Here is a 23690-nt window from a genome sequence, read left to right on the forward strand (position 1 = left end):
TGCTTAGGCTTACTGGCGCTCCGTTTCTACCCAGCCTGTTGAAATCATTCAGCAGGAACACAGGTGCCAGCTTAGTGCCACCGCAAAGACGTGGCTTCACCTAGACACCTGGGAATAACATGCCCCTAAACTCCAACCCCACACACAGACAAAAACATTGCCATTAGTTGAGGCCCTTCTGTATTCTGTATTCTTCCCACACCTTTATCCCTCCCCCAGCCCTGAGGAGTGTTCCTCTTCTCCCTTTGAAGATAAGGACAGGGAGGCTCTGAGAGGTTAGTTCACCCGCTCAAGGTCACACAGCTAGAAAGGGGTAGAGTTGGAACCCATCTGGTTGACTCCAAGGTCTAGGCTCTCTTTGCTCCATGTCATGGTGGCTCTAAAGGCCTGGTGACTTTTCCTGTAACGTCACCTGTGGGGTGAGGAGGAAGGAAGCATGGAAAGCATTTTCATGAGGGCTGGAGGGGCCAGGCCGTGCTCCCTTGCCCACTTACCACTCGTCCAAGGAGGGATTCAGGCCCTGGGTATTGCCTTCCTCTGGCCAGAAAATGACCCTTAGTCTAAATAAAGCTGCTTAGTCTCTAGTTGGGCCACTCAATTCTCAGGGCAGCCCAGTCTCACTCATCCTGTTATCTCCTCTCCCTCTGTCTTGTCTGTGAAGAATGTCCAGCCCTAGAGCAATGCTTAGCCCACCAAAGGCAATCAATACTTATTGCTGGACTTGAGGAAAGAACCGCCCCTCACTGTGAGCACCAGAAATGGAGTGGGTTCCTTACTCTGGCTGTGTGGGCTCGGGCAAGTTACTTTCCCTCTCTGAGCTTCGGTTTCCTCACCTGTAAAACAGGGCCATTAATACATAACAACACACAGGGTGATGTGAGATCATCCCTGCAGAGTGCCTGACGTAATATGTGTCCAATTAATGATATGAGTATCATTAATGAGGTGTTATGGTCCCCGCTTGAGAGACAGGGCAGTGGGCTCAGAGGGGGAAGGGACTTACGTAACCCATGGTACCAGCTTGGAAGCAGCCTATATAGGACAGGAGCCTGGTTGTGCCTGCCTTAAAGGCTGAGTCTTTTCCCCAGCCCCACGGGGCCTTCCCTGAGTGCTCAATAAATTTAATTTCTACCACTAAATGATGAGATGGCTACGCTAATCATCCCTACTAGTGAATAATACCCAGAGCTCCAGCTAAAGCAAAGCCTGTAGCAAAAGGGCTCAGGCTTCTATTCTGATCATGGCCCCAACTAGGTTGGGGTGTGCAGAGTAATTCTGGGCCCCCGGGTTCCAGGAGGGTGAGAGAAGCCTTACCCTCAGGTGGGCCTGTCTCCTCCACCACAGGTCCTTTCTATGCCCACCGAAAGGACAGAATCACTAATGGCTTGAACAAGTTCGCCATGATCCCTCCCCCAACGGGGCCAGCCTTTTGCCTCCTAAAATAGCCCAGAGCCACCATGTGTCCAGGGCGGCTCCCCACTGGTTGCAAATCCCCCTGAAATTAAATCCCCATCCTGCCCCAAGCAGGATGGCACCACCTCCAGCCCTGCTGAGCTCCAGGGCTGGCCAGGCTCCCCCCAGTGGAAACTGGGACGGTTGTCCTTCACGGTGACCGAGACATAAATCCCCAAATAATGAGACAGGCGCTGGGAACACAGAACCAGACACGGTGTTAATTGGTTTACTTCTGGGCAGGCGTGATGTAGAGGCAGTAGCAACAGGCCTCGGTTTCCCAGCCAGTAAAATGGAGTGGGGGGCTGTGTTGACTTCCGGCGTCCCTGGCCGGGGTTTTCTATGCCCTCTGACGGGTCTCCCACCCAGATTCTCCAGCAGCCCTTCTTACTTTCCTAGAACACTAACTTCGCATATGTAAAAGGGAGGAAGTGGGGTCCACTTGTCCCGGTCTCGAGGTAGGGAGACCCAAATTATCCTTACCGTGATCTAGAACCACCTTCTTTCCACTAAAACCAAGCCGAAAGGCTCAGTCCACCTCGGCACGCATCAGGGTGGGGGTGGGGAGGCGGGAGGGCCCAGTGTAGCCTTCCTGCTCATGGTATGAGGCCGGTGATGGATTCTTGGACGAGCATGAGGGCCTCAGTTTGCAGTGATCAGGATGAGATTATCACATTAAACTTTAAAAGTCTTTGCTCAAAAAGAAGCAGCAGCTGACACCCTTGACTCCCCCAACTGCCACCATCATCCTCCCTTGGATCATGGCTGCAGATGCTGGCCACTTGGCGGCTCCACTGCACTGGGCTAGAGGCAGGGGGATGGACAGAATGACCTCTCCAGGCCTGGGCTGCTCCTGAGTCGTGGAGAGATGGCAGGGGGAGGAGCCAGGGGAAAGGGATGAGCCTTGTCTGTGGGAGTAGTTTGCAGGGCCTCGGGGGAGCCCAAGAGACTTGGGATCAGCACTTATTACAACTTCGCCACTTACTATCCTGTAACTGGGGACACGCCCCTTTGCTCCGCACTCAGTATCCTCGTCTGTGAAATGGGGACAGCAGTAACAGTAACTACTACTAACTCCCCTGACCCGAGGCTGACAGCTGAGAAGATTAAATAAGATAACATACGGACAATTCCCTGCAAGCTGGAAAGAGCCATTGCGGTGTGAAGGATGGCATTGTTAGTTACCGCAGGAGGGACGGTGACAAGGCTGCAGAAGGAACTTCCTCACGGCTGTGCATTGGAAACCAGTGGGGCAAGAAGAGAGGGGAGACAAATGGGCCTGGGGGGAACCCCCAAAATGTCACCCACGATGCCCCCTCCCACCCAGCGTGCCCATCCCCGTGTCTAGACTGACCCCCTCCCCTTCTGCCCATCGTCTTCCCTCGCAAGGCTGGCAGCCCACCCCCAGTCTTTCCCAGTCCAAAGCTGTATCCAGCTTGTGTTTGTTGCCAACGCAACGGAAATTATTTCAACCTCCTCACCCAGCTTGGCAAAGCTGCCTGGGTTGTATAGGAGAGGCTGGAGCTGGAGGAGAGGAAGCTGGGAACTGGGGTGCCCACAGCAGGGTGGCCCCCTCCCCAGAATATTAACTTCGATAGCAGTAATCAAGAAGGCAGTCAGCCTACTGGGGGGACTTCCCCATGCTGCCCCATGGGAGGGAAGGGAAAGGCTGAAGGCCCCGGGGTCTCACCGGGACCTTGGCTACCTTCCCTCTTACTTAAAGAGCTGCATTCAGAGCAGGCCGGGAAAGGCCCTGACTACCAGCCAGGATCAACCCTGCAGAAATTAAGATCTTTGGATTTTCCCGACCCACTCTTCATTTCCTGATGTTCTTATTTAGTTAGTTTGTTCGAAAGAATCCTCCCACCCCAGCCCACCCCACCAGACCTTGGGGCCCTTCCCCTTCCTCAGCATAAGAAGCCGAATCCAGAAGGATGGAGGCAGGGAGAAGCTGAAAATGGCCCTGAGATTCCGGGGTCACCCTGAACAGGAGGGAGGGAGAGCCTCCAAGCCCACTGTGGCTGAGGGAGATGGTGGGGTGGCCACGGTCCACCTTGCCGGCCAGGGAGAAGTCCCGACCACATCAAGGTGTCCTCCTCTCAAACTGGCTGGTTGGTGGGTGGAACCACATGGCCGTTGCAGGCCATGAAGGAGGCCTTTCAAAACCAGCTGAGAGGTTCCAAGAATGCTCCTGGGATGGGCTTTGTCAACATGACCCATGCCCCCCTCCAGATCCTCTGTCTGGCTTCCTATAGCAAGGCTGCTCAGTGACCTTAGCCGGGGAGGGGGAGGGGGCATCGTGGGACCTGGGACAGAGACCAGGCTCTGGAGTCGTCAGACTTTGGGCAAGTGGCTTCACCTCTCTGATCTGGAAAATGGGCCCAACGGTATCTACCTCGTGAGATTGTTGGGACAATTAAGAGATAATGTAAGGAGAACGCCTCCCTTTGTGCCCAGCACAGAGTTGGGGCTCAATAAACTCACTAAGGAAACATTTGTCGGACACCTACTATATGCCAGGCCCTCCCTCCATTCCTCGCCCAGGGGACCCAGCACTGAACAACAGTCCTGAGGAGCCCTCATGGAGCTTGCCAGCCAGGGACAATGGTCACAGCCACTAAGTAGCTAACCACACAGGTCAGGGAGGATGAGTGGCCAGGAATAAGCCTCTCTCAGGAGGGGACAGCTCAGCCTAGACCTGGCTGACTTGAGGGACAGGCCTGCCTGAGGGTCCTCGACTGTAGCTGCTCACTGGAATCACCTGGGCAGCTTTGAAAACTTCGGATGGCTGGGCCCCTCCCCAGGGATTCTGACCGGATGGGGCTGGGGTGGCGCTGAGGCAACAGGATTTGATTTAATTTCTGCCCAGGTGATCCTGATGTACAGCCAAAAGTGAGATCCCCTTGCCCTGCACTTTCCCCAAGTGCCTGTCCATGTGAGTATCACCTGGGGAGCTTGTCCGGCATTGCGGGCTGGGCCACAACCTTAGGGGTTCAGATTTAGGGGCCGGGCTAAGGCCCAGCATCTGCCTTTCTAACAAGCACCCAGGTAATTCTGAAGAGCAGACAGGTCTAGCGATGTGTCTAGGAGAGTAAGTCTCAGGTCAGAGCTTGGCACGGAGCGCCCCCCACCACGGACCCCAGCCACGCCCACACAGGACCACCTGCCACATTGGTTCCCACTGCCCCATCTCTGCCCTCAACCTGAGAAGTGCCTCCTTTCTCAAACAGGCAAGTCCCGGGCATGTTCCTAGGCTTATCATGAAGCCTGAAGGTCCCCACCGCTGTGGGCGTGGGGTCTGTTTCCCTACTACCCTCGCTCGGCCCCTGGGCCCAAGCCCCTGTGCCATTCTGTCCATGCTTCATGCCCGGCCAGACCCTGGTCTCTCAGGGGTAGGGCTGGCTTCTCCAACCACATGGCGCTGGGCCTGGCATCCCACAGGGTATGCCTCGTCTTAGCTGAAGGAGTACCAAATCTACCCCAGCCTCTGCTGGGCGCACTTGCCCCCACAACTGAGCCACAGGTGGGAAAGTTGTGACCCGCCCTGAGAGATTCGTGCTCCGCTCCTTCTCCTGGGTCTCTGATCCTGGATTCCTCTTGTGGAGTCTGACTTCTCTCTCTCCTATTTCACCCTTAGCCCTGCCCTACGGGCCAGGCCCTTAGATGGGAGACATGGCCCAGTTGTGCTCCCCAAGGCAAAGGTGTGCCAGAATATACCCCTATCCCTGCTGAAGAATCAGGGTCACCCTACTCCAGGCGCCTGGCATGATGCCCACCCCTTCCTTTTGGGAAGCAACATAGTGTAGCCATAATGCCTGGGTTAAATCCCACCTCTGCCACTTCCTGTGTGACCTCGGTCTGTGCCTTGGTTTCCCCATCTGCAAAATAAGAATAAATAGTACCTCTCCTAGAGGGTCACTATGGGATTAAATGAGCCAATGGTCATAAAGTGTTCAGCAAACAGGCACATGGTAACCACTGTGTGTGTTTGTTAAATAATGTTTAAAAATACATGATTCTCTGAAGGCCATGCTTTCGTCCGTCAGCAAAGTGGGTCCTGACAATGCACCAGATCTGGAAGGCAGGGATTAAGATCCCATTTTATAGGCTAGGAGACTGAAGCTCAGGAGAGAAAGGGACGGTGTCAGATGACACCCAAGCCTCGGGACTGTGGGCACTTCAAGTCTGGTCTCTCCCAGCACCCCTGGGCCCACCTCCCTCACTCCTCAGGCGCCTGCCCTGGCCCAGGTGGGCTCTGTGCCCTGCACTGACAGAGGCCCCTTTGTACCCCTGCCCAGGGCCACACCCTGAGCTCAGAGCAACAGCCAGACAAGCGCCCTGTGTGTTGGTCTGTTTCGCCGCCAGGTCTGCGGTCACCCTGGCCGCTCCAGCCACGTGCTCTGGCTGGGCAGATCTGAGGGTCATCCCCCACCCCTTCCAGCCCCCCATCTCAACCGCGGCAGGGCATCCCTGACCCTCCCTGGGCTGCATTCAGCCAGGAGGCAGACTGGGAGGCAGCCCCAAGGAAAACACCCTCATTCTTGGTCTCCACCCTGTGCAAATTCCAAGTGACCAGACTCTAAGGTGTCTGGGGCCCCAGAAGAAGGGACAGGCAGGAGCTGAGGGGGTGGGGCATGACATGGAGGTTACTCTGGTTACCCTTTCTATCTCCCTAAATCTTTCTTCAATCTGTTTGCTTCTCTTTACCACCTGGACTGGCATGACAACCTCCTCACTGGCCTCCCTGCCTCCACTTCTCCATCTCTCACCTTCCCAGTTTGTTCCCCACGTCCCAGAAGGAGCCTTGCAAAAAGGCAAATCCGATCACATCCCTCTCCTGCCCCAAATCTCCAAAGGCTTCTCCCTCACCTTAGAGAATTCCTATCATAGTCTGGAAGATCTGGCCTCTGCCCACCTCCCCCAAACCCTTTTCCTCTTCCAACCTACCCTTCCACTGGCTTCCTCCCACAGATTAATGGAGATATAAATACAAGTCTCCGCCTAAGAATATTACCGGTAGAGCTAACACTGATAATGGCTAGAATCAGATACAAAAACACTCCTTATTGACTAAAAGGGACAGAAGAATCCAGTCGTGACCACAAATCTTGTTTAAAATTTCAACCTTCCCAAATCGGATGAGTTTACCCAGTCACACAGTGGCTGAGACTAAGGTCAGGAGCCTTTGACTGATGCCACATTGACTGATGGATCAAATCTCGGCAGCAAAATTTATATAGCATTGATGCCAATGAAAATAATTCCAGTAAAATTAAAATGGAATGGAAAAAAATGGAAATGTGTTTAACTGTACCATAGAGGAAAAATTGAAAAATCTGATCAAGAAATTAAATCGGATGAAAAGAGTTCAAACTGGAAACCACTTGCTAAAAACGTCTTCAGTGCTGGTATGTTTGGGTTTACAATGTTTGCATTCAAAACATCCTGGGGTCAAAATGTCCAGGTCAAAAGATCCTGTGCCCCTCTGATGTTTTCTTACCACTCCCTACACCGCTCATGAGAACTCCAGCCACACTGGGCTCTTTCTCTCCCCAGAGCACAGCAAGGTCCCCCTTCAGAGCAGAGCATATTCTCAAAACCCATTCTTTCTGCCTGGAACACTCTTTTCCTCCCAGCTCCTACCTCCCCTACTTGTGGCTGATGCTGAAATAACAGCTCCTGGAGATGCCTTCCCTCACTGCCCTCCTTAAGTCAGATTTCCTTCCTGCCTCCTGGCACTCACTCTTCGCCCTGTCTTATCCCCCCACCTTGAATTCCCAGGGCAACTTCTCCCTGTCTTACTCCCCCTTGGAATCCCCAGGGCAAGCCTAGCAAGTCTAACACATAGTAGGCCCTCAGTAAATATTTGTTGAATGAATGGATAAAACAGTATCACTAGGGTGAGGGGCAGGGGAATGGGTTGGAGCTTCCAAGGGCCCCTGGAAGGGAAAAGGGCAGAGCAGAGACATATCTTTCCATTCTACCTTTATCCCCCCCCAACCCCTTCCCCCCCCCCCCCAACCTGGCCCTCTTACTCCTGACACCAAATTCCAGAGGAGCCTGTTAGCAGGAGAGACAAGAAAACAATACCAGACCTGCTTCATTCATGCTCCTTGTTCAGCTTCCCAAGGCCCAGGTCCCTGTGCCAGCTGGCCAGCTGCCCCCCTCCCTAACCCCGCTCCCACTTTTGGCTGTGGGCCGGGCTATTTGGGGAAACTTCCTGATGTCCCCTCTGGCCTTTCCACCTCCACCCCTCATCCTGAAGCCCCGGAATAGCTGTCCCAGCCTCAACCTAGGAACAGTCGCGTTCCCAATTAGCACCCAGATGGTTGAAACCATGTCTAAAAGCTTCTCCTGTCCCTCTCCCCTCAGGAAGCTGCTAACTAGGGCAGCCGATCTCAGAACGAGGTCACAAGAATGCTACCTGCCCTTATAATCCCCTCCCAACCGGAGAGGAGACACGGGTGGGGACCAGGAGTCTCCATTGCAGGCCAGTGAAGACAGAGGAGATGTGGGGGAGGCTCAAATGCAGGGAGAAGTGGGTTCTTTTTGCCCAACGGGCAGCTCTGGTGCAGGCTGGGGAGTGAGGAGTCCTGGGTTCGAGTCCAGACTCCACCTCAGTGGGGATTTCGTTACCTCTCCAGGCGCTCAGAGGGCAGGATGATGCAGTTCTATGTATGGGTCGGTACCACAATCCAGGAATGGACTTCAGCATCCCAGGGAGGTCATTCTGGGACAGATCTTGGGAGGCCCTGAGCCCATTAGAGCATCATTTCTCTGCTGAAGACTCACGCTAGCTCTGGCTCAAGCCTCAGCTGTGAGAGTGGATAGGCAGGGGGGGGCAGACCTTCTCCCACCCTCTGAAGACCATAGCCCATGTGCTCCTCTTTGGGAATCCCCCGGAGAACCCAAGGGATCCAGTTCCCAATACCCTCCCCTCAGTGAGGGATAGGGGTGGTGAGGGGTGTGGCTCACACCTCCCCAACTTGCCCGTCCAGTGAGGTGGGGGGTAGCCAGCCTCGGATGGAGGAATCACAGACCGAGACCAGGAGGATAGAAAAGTCTGGGGCCTGAGGATAGAGAAGAGGCGAGTGGGACCTGGGGGAGGGCAGTCTGGCCTCTTGCCTAGGCATCTGAACTGGGGAGAAGTATCTGGATTCGGCCCTCACTCCACCCAAGGAAACCTTAGTCAAATAAACAAACAGCCAACACAGCCGCTCCTGTGCGAGAGGCCAGGGCAGTGGCGAGGAGAGGCCCACTGAGGTGGGGATGCCCGAGGAGAGAGCAGGGAGGCTGTTTGGGCAGGCCCCTCGCCCTGGGGCAGTCAGCGGAAACCTCTGGAACAGGGTGGGGAGTAGCCGGTGGTTTGGAGCAGGAAGCGGGGGGCCTGGGGTGGGTGCGTGGGGCTTGGCTGCTTCGAGGGAAAGAAAAGCATCGAGTCCAGCCCCACTCTGGTCAGCGCCTCTGCGGAGTGGGGACTCCAAAGCCCCAACACCCTTCCTTCGGCTCCGGGTCAATCAGATCAACCGGACAGACAAGGGGCTCTCCTCTTTGTCACTCTGAAGCCCTGGCCCTGTTCCCAGTCCGTGACCCTGGGCCTGGTGGCTGAAGAAGGAGTCTGGAGCCAAAGCCCCCCAAGTTCTGAAGTTCTTGACAGAAGACGTGGGGGAGGTGGGCTGACGTCCGTCCTCTCCCGAACCTGATCCTACTCTCCCCCCTCCTCGCCTGGCAGAGGAGCAACCCACAAGCCATAGCAGCACACACACCCCCACCCCCACTCCCCCGCCATGCTTTGTCACCTTCTTCTACACACTCAGAGACACTTGGCTGTCCTGTCCCTCTGGGACACCTCGTGAGAGGAAGACAGAGATCTCAGAGGCACAAACCCGACTCAGAGGCAGAGATGGAGAGCTGTAAAGACAGAAAGATGAACCTGAAAGACGTCTCACAATTGGAGACACAGAAATGAGAGACTGAGGGTGAGGAAGTGTGTGTGTGTGACAGAGATAAAAGGGCAGAGACACGCAGAGAAAAAGAGACTTAGAAAGAGAGAGACAGAGGTGCTCATACAGAGAAAAAGAGAAAGAAAGACACACAGAAAAACAGATGGACCAGAGACAGGGAGGGAGGAGAGACAGAAATGGCAGGCACAGGAGCTGGGGAAGAAGGACTGAGCAGAGAGCACGCGGGGGACACAGGGACAGACGCACTTACACGCTGGGAGGCAGAAAGAGGCTCACAGAGCTACACAAAGACAGACAGACTGAGACTCAGGGCCTGGGGACCCCCCTGACAGATTTGGGGGACCAGAGGTGCCAAATGTCAGGTCCAGTGGGTCCATGGGAAGTCCCAGGAGGGCACTGCTGCCGTCTTCTGTCCCCGGCACTGAAGCGCTGCAGGCATCTGGCCCCCAGCCACCCTCGAGTAAGCCAACCCTTGGCCACTGGAGCTGGCAGGTCACCCAAGGTGAATGAAAAGTCACCGACCGATAGGGGAGGGTGACACCGTGGCTGTGGCGAAGGCACGCGGGTGGCCCAGGCGCACACGTCAGGGCGGGTCTGCGGGGACCCATCCCCGAGATTGCACTCGGAGCCGTGTTGAGCGTGCAACCGTGAGCCGGTGCAAACGGGCACGTGTGCCTGGCCGTGCGAGGGCATCTGAGTGTGAACCTTCGACCAGTGCCAATGAGGCCAAAGCGGCAGGTCTGACCCTCAAACAGCCTGATCACAACGGATGAGCGTCAGAGACGGCCACACAAAGGCCGCGTGTCTCTCTCCCGCGAACAGACGGTGTGTTCAGGTGCCACGGGGCACTCAGCTGTAGTCGAGACCAGTGTGCCATTCGTTCCCGCCGGGGATGACTCCCACTGCCCGGCCAGCTGGCCTCCATGCTCTTCTCCATCCAAAGCCCAAGACCTAAACTTACAGGAGGACCCACGTTACAGACCCACGGCTCCTTCTTGGCTCTGGGCGCGTCTCCCTCTGAGCAGGACAGCGGGAAGGGTGGTGGGGTCCAGCTCTGACCTCCCCCCCGGCTCCCACTGTCACATCCATCCCCCATCCCGCTGCAGCGCCGCTGACCTCCTGGGGCCCAGCAGGGGCCCACGCCCTGCCCCCACTCAGGAAAAAAGCGACCGTGCCCCTCTCATCCATTCCCTCTTAAGCATCACAGGACATTTGAAAGACACTGTCCCACTTTTGGGGTGGAGAATGAGGTCAGCAGGCCCAAGCGGGGACTGCTTGTTAGTGACAGCTGACAGTCTTCATGTCACCTTGAAACTCCTTCCTGGTCCAGGTGGGCGTGTCCTCTGCCCAGTTTCACAGGGCGTGCCGCTTTACTCGGGGGCAGCGCCAGCAGGGAGGCAGGGAGGAAATTCACCAAATACCAGTTTCAGTCACGGATGCTGCCGGGCCCACCCTGAACGCTTGCAGGGCCTAGGGCAAGCCAACAAACTGAATTGAAATATGTTCTAACCTCCCATCTTGACAAGTACACTCCATAACAACCTGGAAGGCCAGGTTCCAACTTAGATTTCTCTGACTCCCGGGACTTTTGCAGGAGAACGACGCTATGGAGGGAGAGCTCCTTTCTGCACCACAAGAGACTCAGGTGCGTGCGTGTGGACACCGAGCCTCACATCCTGGTTCCATCCTTACGCCTGGCAAACAGCTGCCCCTTAGCCATCTGCAGTCGCCCCTGAGGCCGAGGGGTGCACACGTTAGTGGCACGACCTACATTGAGAACAGGCCCGGGGTGGAGGCTTGCAGGGGCTGGGAGCAAGCTGGGTGACCATCTGGGCAGGGACTTCCAGAGTCACAGGTACGGGGAATGTGATCTTGAAGGGAATGCACAGGTTCATCCCCGTGGCCTTCCTGACGCCTCACCCCACAGGGAGAGGAATGGCCAGAGGAGGATGAGAGCGGAGCCCTTGAAAGCACCCAGTGAGGGCAAGGACACTCCCTCCCCTGCCCAGGTTTAAGGGTGCTTACTAGATCCAGCCTTCCCAGCAGCTTCCAGAGCGCGGGCCAGGGACTGAAGCTGCCTTTGGAGGGTAGCTTGGACAATCCCCAAACAGGACTCTCAGTCACTTGTATTATTTATCTTCCTGGAAAAATTTAGTGAGGCTTGATCCCAACTTGTGGATTTCTGGAGGTGGGGAGGGCAGGGAGGTGATGACAAATGGGGCATTTTTTTTTTTTTTCAGTTGGTTCTCTAAGCCAGTCTGTTCCCTTGAGGCTTAGCCCCAAGTGGGCTCCTGCTGCCACTGGTCCCTGACCTGTTGGGGTCCCTCTCTTCCCTCTGGACGCAAAAAACCACGGCGACTGAAAGAGAAGGAGGAGAGGGTCCCTGGGCAGCCCAGAAGAGTCCAACAGGGATCCAGGAGCCAGCAGGGGGCAGGGGCTGGAGGGGTGGTGGTGGTGAAGGGCACTCCTCTCTCTGGCCAAGTTTAAAAAAAACCTTCCAACCCCCACCCCCACCCCCTGCAGATCGGCTTTGCTGTCCTACACGGAAGGGGACACTTACACTTGTTGAGCTCTTACCAGGCGCCAGGCAGTATGCAAAGCGCTCTACATGCGTATTCGCACTTAATCCTTACAGCCACCCTATGAGGTGGGTTCTATTATTATCCCCATTTTACAGGTGGGGAAGCAAACTCAAAGAGGTTAAGTAACTTGCCCAAGGTCACACAGTAGGTACAGGTGATAGAACTCAAGTCTAACTGACCGCAATGACCCCACTCTTTCCACTACAGCACATTGACTTCCAGAAGAGGCAGGCACAGAAGCAGAAGGGATGAAGGTCAGCTATGAGAAAGAACTTCCCAACAATGACAGTTTGTGTGGTGGGAGGAGACAATGGAATGGGGAAACTAGACATACAAAAGAAGCCCTCCCACCTAAGTTGGATCTCCGTCCATGAGCTTGTGATGATCTCTAGAATGTCTTGGGGTCCTGGCTGGATCCAGAGGGCAGCATCCTGACCTCTCTTTTTTTCTACAATCTGGGATCCTCTGCTGTACCCCAGCCCAGCACCAAGGCCCAGAGTCCGACCTTCCCTTGTGGCTCAGAGCTCTGAGCATGACATCTGAGCTGTCAGTCCAGGACCTCCTCTTCCAGGAAGCCTTCCTTGAGTACTAGGAGGCAGGACCCCTTTCCTACAACCCAAATCCCAACACGGAAGGTACAAATGCACCCCACGTCTGCAGTAAGGCTCCCTTCTGTGATCATCTTCTCCGACTGGCTCTGGGACATGAACACAGAAAAGATCTACTCAGTCCCCCCGGCTCTCTGGGTTCCCCAGACCTTCTGGATGATCCCCTGCTCCCTCATCCGCGTTACCCACGTGTATCTGTACCCAGGTGTAACAAATGATGCGGATGCGCCCTGGGTTTATGGGAAAACCCAGGTCCCAGCTCAGCTATGTGCCCTTACCTCATTTACCCACACAACAGAAGCTGTTTGCTTCACCCTATCCCTCCCGAAGGGTGGGAATAGGATGCTACACTTGGATGAGGCACGGGGCACCCGGAGTCCGCGAAAGGGTCCTCACCCGGAGCCCTGCAGTCACCATCCCCGACCCGCTCTCCTTCAGAAAGCTGCGTGCCTAATGCTCTGTCTCCTCTCATCCCTCAGAGCCCACGCCGGCATCAGGGATAGCCAGCCAGGAGCCTCTAAACTTCGCCAGAGTTTTTAGTCCCACTAGCTAGACGCCCAGCGTCGGGGCGCGCAGAACCAAAAGGGTTGTCCTCACCGTCTCGTGGGGCCCCCCAGTTTTGAGACGAGGGCACAGGACAGGTGGAGGGGGCTACCTTGTTCTCCCGCGCCGCCCTCGAGGTCCTCAGCGTGGACCAGCCCGCGTCGCTGACTTACCTGCAGGGCAGAGACGGAGCCCGCCGCGGCCACCTGCTCTCGCTGCGCTCGGGAGCGCCACGGCTCCCGGCTGGCCGGGGGAGGGGGCGGGGCCCGGCTCGGGGGGCGGGGCCGCGGAGAGGGAGCCGCGGCGGAGCCCCTCCCGGAGCCGCGGTCGGGTACGGTGGGCGGGCTTATTCAGGGGGACCGAAAGCGAGGAGAGCTTCTGGGCCACTAGGGAGGGTCTGGAGCTGAGCTTATCGAAGGCTGAGAAGGTAGGATCCCCCCGCTTCGGGCAGCCTCGCCCACATGGCCTGGAGGGAGTGACCATGTGAAGACCCTTCACCAGAAGAAGAAAGCCTAGGAACCCCTCCTTGCCTGAGTTCCCCCTTTCATCCTAGCTCAAGAAAGCTCTCCCAGCCTGGCAAGGTGGGTGAGAGGACACCTCCTCTGAAGTCAGGGTCTCCCATCCAGGGGTCAGCTGTGTAGGGGTTCAGGCCACTGAGGGTGCCCAGGTCATCTTTATCCTCAATCCATCACTCCTTGCAACAACATCCCCTGCCCCCAACACCAGCTCAGGCCCCTCAGCTGTCACTGTTTAGCCCTGGAATGACAGGCGTCCAGACTCCGTGCGTCCAGCCGCATTCAAGGCCATTGAGCTTAGCACCCCTGGGCCCCTGCCACCCCCCCTCTGCCCCCAGTCGCTAATTTTATTGACCTGAAAAAGGCACGTTGCTGGCAGGGGAAGATAACAACTGAAGGCGAAGTGGGGACCGGATGGGCAGAGGACGGGCCCCAGGAGGCGGAGATGTGACAGCAGGGAGAAGAAGGGTGACTCCTGGAACCAAGGCCGAGGGATGCCTCCAGGAGAAGATGAGGAGGAAGAGAGGCCCCGGGGAAAGGGGTTCCCTCTGGGGCAATGGAGGCCAAAAAAGACTGGAACTGGACTTTCAGCCTCAATCAGACAAGAGACAGATCCAAAAGGAGGTGCTGGGGAAAAGAAAGTGCCTTATTTCCATCTACCCTTAGGCAGGACCCAGGATGTAGCAGGAAGGAAGGAGATTAGACGGCAGGAAGGACTGCCATCCTGCTTTCAAATCTCTGCTCTAGCCCCCTCCCTTCCTCTTGAAGGTGACTCCTGCCTGCTGGGCCTCTTACTACAGAAATAGCCCTTTCCCTGAAGAATCAACCTAGATCTTGCCTTTCTTTTTCTTCCTTGTTAAAATGAGAACAGAAAATGTAGGCCTTTACAAGTTCCCCCGCTCCAGTGCCTACCTGAGCACCACCCCTCCAATCCTGGATTCTCAGCCTCTCCCCAGCCCAGGGAGGTGACCCCGGGGCTCAGGAGAAGATGGAGGGGTGTTGCTGGGGTTGGAGACTCTCAGGAGTTGGAGGGGGCAGGGGGACCATTCTGGATGGCTCTCAAATGGAGGCTTGGGGTGCTCTCTCCAAATAAGGTTACCTGAGAGCCATAAAGAGGGGTGGTTAAAACACCACCACCACCACCACCACAACTTTTAACCTTAAAAATATCAGATCAGTGCAGGGGGAAGGGGAGGAGGGAGGAGGGAGGAGGGAGGAGGGAGGAGGGAGGGAATACATGGGAACAAGGAAACTTTTGAGGGTGATGGCTATGTTTGCTGTCTTGATTGTGGAAGACAGGTTAAGATTTATCAAATTAGGGGTACCTGGGTGGCTCAGTCGGTTAAGTATCCGACTTCAGCTCAGGTCATGATCTCACAGCTCATGAGTTCGAGCCCCGTGTCGGGTTCTGTGCTGACAGCTCAGAGCCTGGAGCCTGCTTCGGATTCTGTGTCTCCCTCTCTCTCAGCCCCTAACTCACTTGCATTCTGTCTCTGTCTCTCTCAAAAATAAATAAACATTAAAAACATTTTTTTAATAAAAATTTATCAAATTATACACTGTAATTACGGAGTTTATTTTATGTCATTTATACCTCAACAAATCTATTTTTAAAAAACCGTAACTTTTCTACACCAATTTTCTACTTCTTTATTTTCAATTTCTGAGGAGCCTCCAAAAATAGAAGTGGCCTTGGCAGGGAAGGAATGTCAGGGGGTCAAGGGAAGTTGTGGTGATTGCTAGTTTAGTGGGGCTAGCCTCCTGCCTCAGTTTCCCTCCCAATGCCCCCCAACCCTCACGTCCATCTAGTGCACTGGAGTATCTGTGAGTGTGCAGGAAGACTGAGGCTGAGCTGTGGCTCTCCAGTTGCTTCCTTGGCGTGGGAGTCTCAGCCAGCCTGGGTGCCCGGGTTGTCTGTGGCTGGTCCGCAAAACACCCCGAGCTGGTGACTCAGACAAGAGGGGCCTGGGCCCGGGCTTCGCCCCGTGGAAGACGGCAGCTGCCACGGATTCTCCCGCCCCCTGCAGCCTGAGCCAGGCACTGCAGGGACAGGAGGCTCAATCCAGGGTGAAGTCAGACAGGTTCTGGGTACAGTGTTGCAGGTAGTCAAAGTCAGGCACGAGGAAGGGCACGCGGGACCATTTCTTGGCCTGGACTCTCCCTCGGGGTGTCTCTAGAAGCATGCTGCGAACTTTGAGCGCTGGCAGCTTCACTGACTTGTAGATCATCTGCAGACCCCAGGCCTGAGGGTGGGACAGAGATGGCTGCTTTGGGCCACCATCCTCAGACTGGGCTTTTTCTCCTCAAGTTGGGGGAGGAGAGAATCATGCATCCATGAACGCAGGGCCTGGGTCTCCCACCTCAGAGCCGTCTCCCCAGTCACACTGTGGTTAGACCTCTCTCCTCAGATGAGGGACTCCTGGGGCAGAGCTGCTTCCCCCATCCCCGTGAGGATGTCCTGATGGCAGAGGCTGGGCCTCCTCTCTCAGACTGGGGACTTCTGAAGACTGGATTCAGGGCCATGGCCCCAATACTTACCTCCCCACAGTTCCTGCAGTGAATGGCACCCCCAGGCTTCCAGTCCTTGAAGGTTCTGTCGATGACCACAGGCCCCCGGGAGACAGTGTAGTAGATCCTGGAGGGGAATGGGAGGGACCACAGTGCTCAGGATGCCCCCCACTTAGCCCCCGATCTTGTGCCCTCCTGCTTGCTGGGCCTCCACCTGGACCTTGGGCTTTTCTGACTGCCAAGAGGCACAGAGAGTTCCCAGGGCCAGAAGACCCAACCTTCAATCAGCCCTGTCTGTGCTGCCTCGTTGCATGCCCTCCCACCAAGTTCAGGCCTCAGGACTACCCACCGGGATGATTCCAACTACCCCCCAACAGATCTCCCTGCCCCACCCTTCCATCCCATTCCATCCGCACTCCCAACCCACGCCATCCTTCCGCCAACTGCCAGGGTGATCTTCTAAAAATGTAAATCTGACCTTGACATTCCCTTGCTCAAAATTCACCCAAGACTCCTCACTGCCTCCCAGACAAAGGCTAGACTTTCAGGCCTGACCTTCAATGCTCTCCACAGGCTATTCTGTCTTCTTCAGTCTCATCCTTCATGGCCTTTCCCACTCAAACCAACCAGAATCAGTCCTATCACATCATCCCTGCCTGTACGCATCCCCCCTTCCAGCCCAATCCAGCCTGCAAGTCCTGGTTGAAGTGCTACCTCCTTAAATGAGAGAGCCTGCGTGGAGATCTTTGGCACAGTGGCCTGGCACACAGCGGGTCCCTAATCAATCCTTAATGAATGGATGGACAAATGGAGGGGGGCGGAAGGTTCCCCTCTAGGGGATGGAGGATGACAGAATGGCTCAGGGACAACCAGCCCTTCTGCCTTCAGAGTAGGTAGGACGGCGGGGGTTCGGGGGGAGGAGTTTGTGGCCCCTCAGCATTTGGTGTCCTCAATTCCAGCTCTTGCTCAACCACATAGTGGCTGTGGGAGCCTGGACAAGTCATGTAGCCTCTCTGAGCCTCTGTCACCTCACCTGCAAAACGGGGTGGCGATAAAACCTGTCCGCAGACTCGGTACTTGTCAAAACGCTGTGTAAGCTCGCAAACCCTCAGAGCTCTGTCTGGATGGGAGGGGTTCCCAGTCCCCCATCCTGCCTGTGCCCTCCCTCCCATCCCACCGGCCCCTCCCGCTGGTCTCACGAGAAGTTGGGGTTCACGTTGACGTGGTGGGCGCCCTCCACCTTCCGCAGGTCACTCCCGTGGCCCACGGCCACCATGCAGTTGATGCAGAGAAGCTGCACCTGCTCGGCCAGGAACTGCTGCCGCTGATTCTCCCGCTGGGCTGCCTGGGCGGCCCGCTTGACCAGGGCTGCCTGCTGCAGATCCCGGATCTGGAGTCAGAGGGGGACACAACATAGGTGGGGCCCCTAGAGGCCTGCCCCCCGGAATGTGCTCAGGGAACAAAGGGCTCCTGGAGGCCTCAGATCGTTAGTACCCAGAAGAAACTTTCCTCAACCTTCCCTGGGGCTTTTAGAAGCAGCCCTGTGGAGGAAAAGAGTATGGAACGGGGGCATGGTGGGGGCATGGTGGGAGCAGAGCGAGTGTTGTCACTGAGTCTCTGCCTCCTCTTTGGAGGATTTTGTGCAAAGCTGCTTCTTTGGATCGAACACGGGGCATCACTAATAATTACGCTGGATAACAGGTGTAAACGGGGGCTGTCCCGGGCAAGGCTGGATGATGGTGACCCTGCCTCAGGGGAACAGATTGAAGTCCTGGTTCTGGGCTTATTTTGTACATGTGTCTTTGTCCCTCCCTCCCCCCGCCTGGTGCCAGAAGAGCTGTAAGACAGCTCTCACAGATGCACAAAGTATTTGGTGATGAGGAATTAAAAGCTCAGACGAGGCCTGTTCTCAAGGCGTTTGGAGAAGAACCATTGCCTTCCCTGGCAGCCCCACCCTTGGCCTTTACCCTTCACGTCCATTTAAGCCTTCCCAGGTGGGCCAAGTTAGCCCCCAGAGGAAGAGGGAGCAGGGGTGTGTGTGTGTGCGGAGACCTTCCAGGCAGAGCGTCCTCCGCCCCCCTCTGTCCGCAGGGCATGCAGGCTGCCCACAGACCTTGGCCTGGTACTCGGCCTCATCCATCTTCTGCACGGCAGCCACGGCCCGCTCCATCAAAGTCTCCAGCGCCTCGTTGGTCAGCTCCCGCCGCAGCTCCCGACTGCCTTGGGTCGCCACAAACGAGTACACACTCTGACCAGCCCGGGCACGGCCCCTCGCCTGAGGAAGGAGATAGGGAGGAGCCTGAGCGGGCCTGGGGTCCCACAAGGATCTCTGAGGGCTGTTGGCATCACGGGGTTCACACACCTGGACCATGGAGATCTCGTTGGTCAGGAGCCCATAGCGCACCACCACATTGCACTGGGGGATGTCTAGCCCCTCTTCCGCCACGCTTGTAGCCACCAGGAGGTTCAGGATGCCAGCCCGGAACTTCCGGATCACTTCTTGCTGGTCTCTCTGGGGCGGAGAAAGAGCATGGTAGGCCAGGTGGGTTCAGGCCTGCCCTCCTGGTTCCCAGCCTCACCTGGTTCCGGTTTAATCACAAGCCTGGCCCCTTCCCCTAGGGAGCCTAAGACTCCACTGCTACCCCCAGGGCCTTGCCCATCTTCCCAGGTGACCACCTAACCCCTGTCTCCCCTAAGGACTCCTAAGGATCCCCACCGCTTTACTCTAGAGCTCTCAGGACTTATTCTTCTCTAGCAAGGGACCCCAGACCTCTGATCCTCTGTCCTGAAAACATCCCTTACCTCTTTCCCTACAGATCCACAAGCTTCTGCCTCTCTGCCCCCAGGGACTCCCAGATGGAGGAAACCTTCAGTACTGGGGATCTCAGTGTCCACCTCTCTCCCCCAGTTCTCTACCCTCTGCCTGGGGAGAATCAGTCCCCCATATCTCTGTGCTGAAGACTCCGTCCCCACCCTTTCTCCCCTAGGAACTCCTTCAGCCCCGGCTCCTTTCCCCAAAGCCCACACCTGGGTCATATGGGTGTTCTGGCTGCTGTTCCCAGCCCCAATCAGCAGGTCAGCCCTGATGTCCAGTATCTGCAGGCCCGGCTGCTGCTGAAGCCAGAGCAGGAGAGAGTGAGCGCTCTGGCGGGTCTGGGTGAAGAGGATGCCCCGGCGGCCGTCGGAGCTTCCGAACTGCTCTTGCAGGATCTGTTCTAGCATCTCCAGTTTGGGGTTCTCCGGGCTACGTGTCGCCAGGTCGGCCAGCTCGTTCTTGTAGTCTGCCAGAAAAGCCCAAAACAGAGGCACAGAACTCAGGCCTGGAGGTGGGCAGGGCAATGGGAGAGGGCATGGTTCACAGGGATAGGGCTGCAGGTGGAGAGGGAGCCTGAGGATCTCGGCTCCTAATTCCCCCTGAATGGCACCAAAAGGACATTTAAGGCCGCCCTCTTCCCACCCAGCCAGCCAGGCTTCCACAGGGACCTGCAGTATAGAATCCTTTGCAGACATAGCTCACCCAGCACCCCTCTTCAACCCAGCTACCAGGATGACACTTGACCTTTCCATGCTGACCTCTGCCACCCAGGATTAACTAACTCAACCTCAGGTCTCTTCAGAAAGATCCTTGCCCCCCCCCCCCCCTTCAGCCCCTCAGCCTTGCTGAGGTCTCTTGCCTTAAACTTTACCCTCTGACCACCTCGCTTGCTCAGGTTAAAGGTACCACACACCCCAGACTTTCAAGGGACAGTCCCTGAACTCAATGGCTTTTAAAAAATCTTTGGCAGTATCATGAATTCGTTTTCATAGCTATGTAAACTTCCACAGATGAGGGCATACATCTTTTGCCCTATCCACGGCCTCGACTTTCGGTTAGAAAAATAGGGCCCCAGTACCCTCACTGGCACCCTCCCAACCTGTGTTGACTCCTGTGCCCCGACCAGTACAGTTCCCACGAGCCTCACCATTGAACTGTGCCAGCAGCCAGCGCTCGGCATGCAGGACCTGGGTCTTAGTGGCGCGCTCCCTGTCGTAGAACTCCCGCAGCGAGGCCAGTGCGTCCACAGCACGGACCGTGTGGTGGATGAGCAGCGCATCGTTGTAGCGCCGCAGGTGAAGCGCGTACACCCGGCGCTGCTGGAGCCCGGCCTCGGCCGCTGCAGGTGGGCAGAGGCCTCAGGGTTTGAGCGGCCACGCCCCTTCAGGCCTCCAGCGGCCTAGACTCCGCCCCCCGAGAGGCTAAGCCCCGCCCCAAAGGCTCCGCCCAGGCAGGTCCCCGCCTCCTCGCCTTCCGCGTCCACAGCCCCTCTCACCATCCTGGCTCAGCTCCACCACCTGCTGCTCGTAAGTCTGCGTCCCGAAGTCCCGGCTCAACTCCGGCATATCCAGGCGGTTGTGGATTCGCTCCATGAGCTTCTTCAGCATGTCCCCAAATGGGTCCTGGATGAGAAGAGGGAGTGAAGGGATTCCCATACACATGGGGGAGCAGTGAACACCCAACGGGAGCGCCGATCTCCACGTGAAGCCTCACCGCTCCTGCTGCCCCTGACCCGTGGTGTTTGAGAAGGAGCTCCGGAGGGAGGCCTGCCGGGATGTGAATGAGTCCCGACTGGAGGCAGGGGTCAGGTTGCTGCCCCTGGTTCCTGTTCTGCCTCCACCCGCTACGTGCCCTTGACCTCTGGCCTGAGAACAGCAATCTCCAAGCCCTTGTGCAGCCCTGTCATAGCAGACGCCAGACAGTGTCTGCACCGTGGGAGAGCCTCAGCACAAAGTGCTCCAGGTTTAAAGTTTGCAAAGCACCGGACAGGGTGCTGGAGGGTTTTGACAGGTGCCCAGAGAGGCGTCGGAGTCAAACCAAACAGCAGGCTGTGGGCATGGGCTGCGACTTCCCCATTTCAGAGAAGGGAGAAACAGAGGCTCGGATATAAACGCAAGTAACGGGAAGTCACAGAGCTAGGGGAGGTGGAATCAGGGCTCAACCCCAGGTGACCTAACTTCATGCCAGCACCCCCCCCCCCCCAATGCCCGTATCCCTCCTTCCACTCACCTGGCTGCGCCTGTGGCAGAGGTTGTACTGTTTGCAGGGCTGAGGACTGTGCTCCTGCAGCTGGGGGCGGTAGTTCTGGGGTGACATGATGCGCCACGTGTCCAGGTTGGCACAGAGCTGGGGCAAGAGATGGAGGTTCACCAGACTGGGGTAGAGTCCTATGAGGACAACGGGCAGAACTTTGGGACAGGACAGGTCCCAGGTACCACTGAGCAGGGCCATTGGAAGTGGGGATTCATTTACTCAACAAAATATTTATTGCTCGTCCTCTCTGGGCCCAGTGCTTTTGGAGGCAGCGGGGATCCAGAAGGTCTTATTTTGGTGTCGGGGAGACAGATCGACAAAGCAGGAAAGAATAACAGAATGAGAGGGCTTCAGGCCGCGTTAATGAGCTCTGAGGAGAATGAAACTCGATGATGTGATAGCGTGCAGTGGGGGAGGTCAGGGAAGAACTCTGAAGAGGTGACAACTAAGCTGTTCCCTGAAAGGCAAGAAGGAGCCAGACAGGCCAAGTGCAGGGGGAAGGGCATTCAGGGCAAAAGGAACGGTGACCACAAAGGTCCTGAGAAGGGGGACAAGCAGGACATGCTCCGGAGACCTGGAGAAGGCCTGTGGGGTAGGGGTGAGGGGAGTGTGCGGGGAAATGAGGCTGGGGAGGTCGGCAGGGCTGGGTCGTATGGAACTGTGTAAGCCACAGTAGACAGATGGGAGTCTATTCTAAGTGCAGGAAGAAGCCACTGGAGGCTGCAGCTTCAGTGACAAAGGGGCCCAGACGGTCACTCAGGAGAGCCTGGGTAGGGCTGGTGGGCATGGGGCAGGGCAGGGAGGACTCTGGTGGCAGGAGGGTCATAGGAGCCAAGCTGACCTGCAGGATGTGGTCAATCGCCCCATCAAGTGTGGACGCCCCACCAGTGCCTGGGGAGGCTGTGAGACCCAGCACCTGGGGCAGGGGCCGTGTCCTCTGGAGTTTGTGCTGTAGATACCGGCTCAGGATGATGTTGTAGACGGTGTCTTTGTGCGTGTGGTGACACTCATCCACCACAAGCAGGGAGAAGGCTGGGGGCGAACACAGGGGAAGGCTGTGACCTTTGCAAAGCTTTTCCTCCCCCATCAGCTTTTCTCCATGTAGTCCCCACAGTTCATCTAACTCCTTCCTCCCTTCACAACCCGCAGCCAGGCTCCAGAGACCGGCCGAGGCAGGGATGATTTACCTCCATTTTGCGGATTAGTAAACTGAGGCTCAGCGGTCGGGCTGAGGCTTGCCCCAGATCCTGCATTCTAGCCAGATCTGCTTCTACTAGGGTGTATGCTGGGGTTTGGCGAATGGGGATCCCCTCACTCCCACAAAACATCCCAACAGCCGTACTAGGAGAGATGCCCTGGGGCTGGCAGGTCGAGGTGCCTCAGGTGTGGACTCTTTCCCCTGGCTCAGCCCTCACCGTTCAGCTCCACGTGCTCCTCCTCCTCGGGGCTGGTCAGTGCCATCTGTAGCAGCTCGGCCGTGCAGATGAGCAGGTCATGGCTCCGGGCCAGGTGGCCAAAGCCAGCTCGTGGCCCCATGTCCCCACTCAGGGTTGTAATGGCCCAGCGTTCGTCCAGCATGCGGCTGAACTCCTCGCAATGCTGGGTCACCAGGTGCACCTGGGGGTGGGGAAGGAGTCAGGGAGAGGAGGCTGGATGGGGCGATGGGGAGGAGGCAACGTGACCCCCAGGAACTGGCTGGGGACGGGAAGGGGAGAAAAGCCAGGTGAGCTTAGAGGTGGCCACAGCAGCCCTGGAGATCTGGCGGGCTTTGTGAGGCACCTGAGGAACTGAGACCCCAACGAGGGGAGAGTGGGCTACTCACCCTGTTAACCAGTACGACCACCTTGGCTCCGTCCACAGTCTCTAGATGCCTCTTGGCCACATAAGCAGCTGCCCGGGTCTTCCCAGCCCCCGTGGGCAGCCATATGATGATATTCCTGCCCTCCAGGGCAGGCATGATCACCTCCCACTGGTAGGGTCGCAGCTCCCTTCTGGGAATGGAAGGAGGCTCAGATGACTGGCCATCCTGGCTCCCTCCCCGCTCCTGGCCAGCCCACTCTGGTGCAGAGCTGTCCCCATCCCACTGGAGGGAGGTGGAGCAGGGCACCGAAGGGACCTACCTGGAATCTGATCTGATCATCTGAAGGGGAGACGAGTAACACAGACTACACCTGACCCCTGCCCTGCCAGTTCTTATCTGCACCACCTGCCGAGGCACAGAGGGTGGTTAGCCCCAATGCCTGGTGTTGGTCGCCTGGCCCCGGCCGGCCGGGGTTGTGCTGAGATCGGAAACAGAAACTGAAACTCAGGGGAGGAGCCAGCTCTGTCAGAGATCTGCCTTAGAAATCCCCGTTGCCTGAAAAACCTGCAGGAAAGCACCCTTTCATTCCTCCCGGGTCCTGCCGGCCCCTCCTCCAAGAGTGGTCTCCACCCCACCCCCCACCCTTCTG

At 56.8% G+C, this 23690-nt stretch overlaps 2 protein-coding genes across 3 annotated transcripts in view; both read right to left on the reverse strand.

Moving 5' to 3' along the window:
- Nucleotides 1–13417, reverse strand: part of LOC123603722 (transmembrane protein C17orf113) — a 50771-nt gene extending 37354 nt beyond the window's left edge. Inside the window, exon 1 of one of the 2 annotated variants that reach the window (XM_045488892.1) lies at nucleotides 13323–13417. The gene's annotated coding sequence lies outside the window, so the exon portion shown is untranslated. The other variant, XM_045488895.1, reaches the window with a different exon arrangement.
- A 1878-nt stretch (nucleotides 13418–15295) lies between these two features.
- On the reverse strand, nucleotides 15296–23591 carry DHX58 (DExH-box helicase 58). Its single transcript, XM_045488880.1, has 13 exons — nucleotides 23361–23591; nucleotides 23063–23231; nucleotides 22656–22857; nucleotides 22082–22272; nucleotides 21217–21333; nucleotides 20483–20609; nucleotides 20135–20326; nucleotides 19200–19453; nucleotides 18535–18684; nucleotides 18286–18447; nucleotides 17372–17562; nucleotides 16203–16299; nucleotides 15296–15907 (listed from the first exon to the last, which is right to left on the reverse strand). The coding sequence occupies exons 1-13, from the start codon at nucleotides 23378–23380 to the stop codon at nucleotides 15722–15724; spliced, it is 2058 nt and encodes a 685-aa protein (XP_045344836.1). The 5' UTR covers nucleotides 23381–23591; the 3' UTR covers nucleotides 15296–15721.
- Nucleotides 23592–23690: the final 99 nt, after the last annotated feature.

This window comes from Leopardus geoffroyi, chromosome E1 (assembly GCF_018350155.1).
Source record: "Leopardus geoffroyi isolate Oge1 chromosome E1, O.geoffroyi_Oge1_pat1.0, whole genome shotgun sequence".
In the NCBI taxonomy this organism is placed as follows: domain Eukaryota; kingdom Metazoa; phylum Chordata; class Mammalia; order Carnivora; family Felidae; genus Leopardus; species Leopardus geoffroyi.

Coding starts and splice junctions, on each gene's coding strand:
- DHX58 (XM_045488880.1), bottom strand. CDS start 23,380: ATGATCAGATCAGATTCCAG. Junction 21,334..22,081: donor CGATTGACCACATCCTGCAG/GTCAGCTTGGCT, acceptor CTCTTGCCCCAG/CTCTGTGCCAACCTGGACAC. Junction 18,448..18,534: donor ACGAGATCTCCATGGTCCAG/GTGTGTGAACCC, acceptor CTCCTTCCTCAG/GCGAGGGGCCGTGCCCGGGC.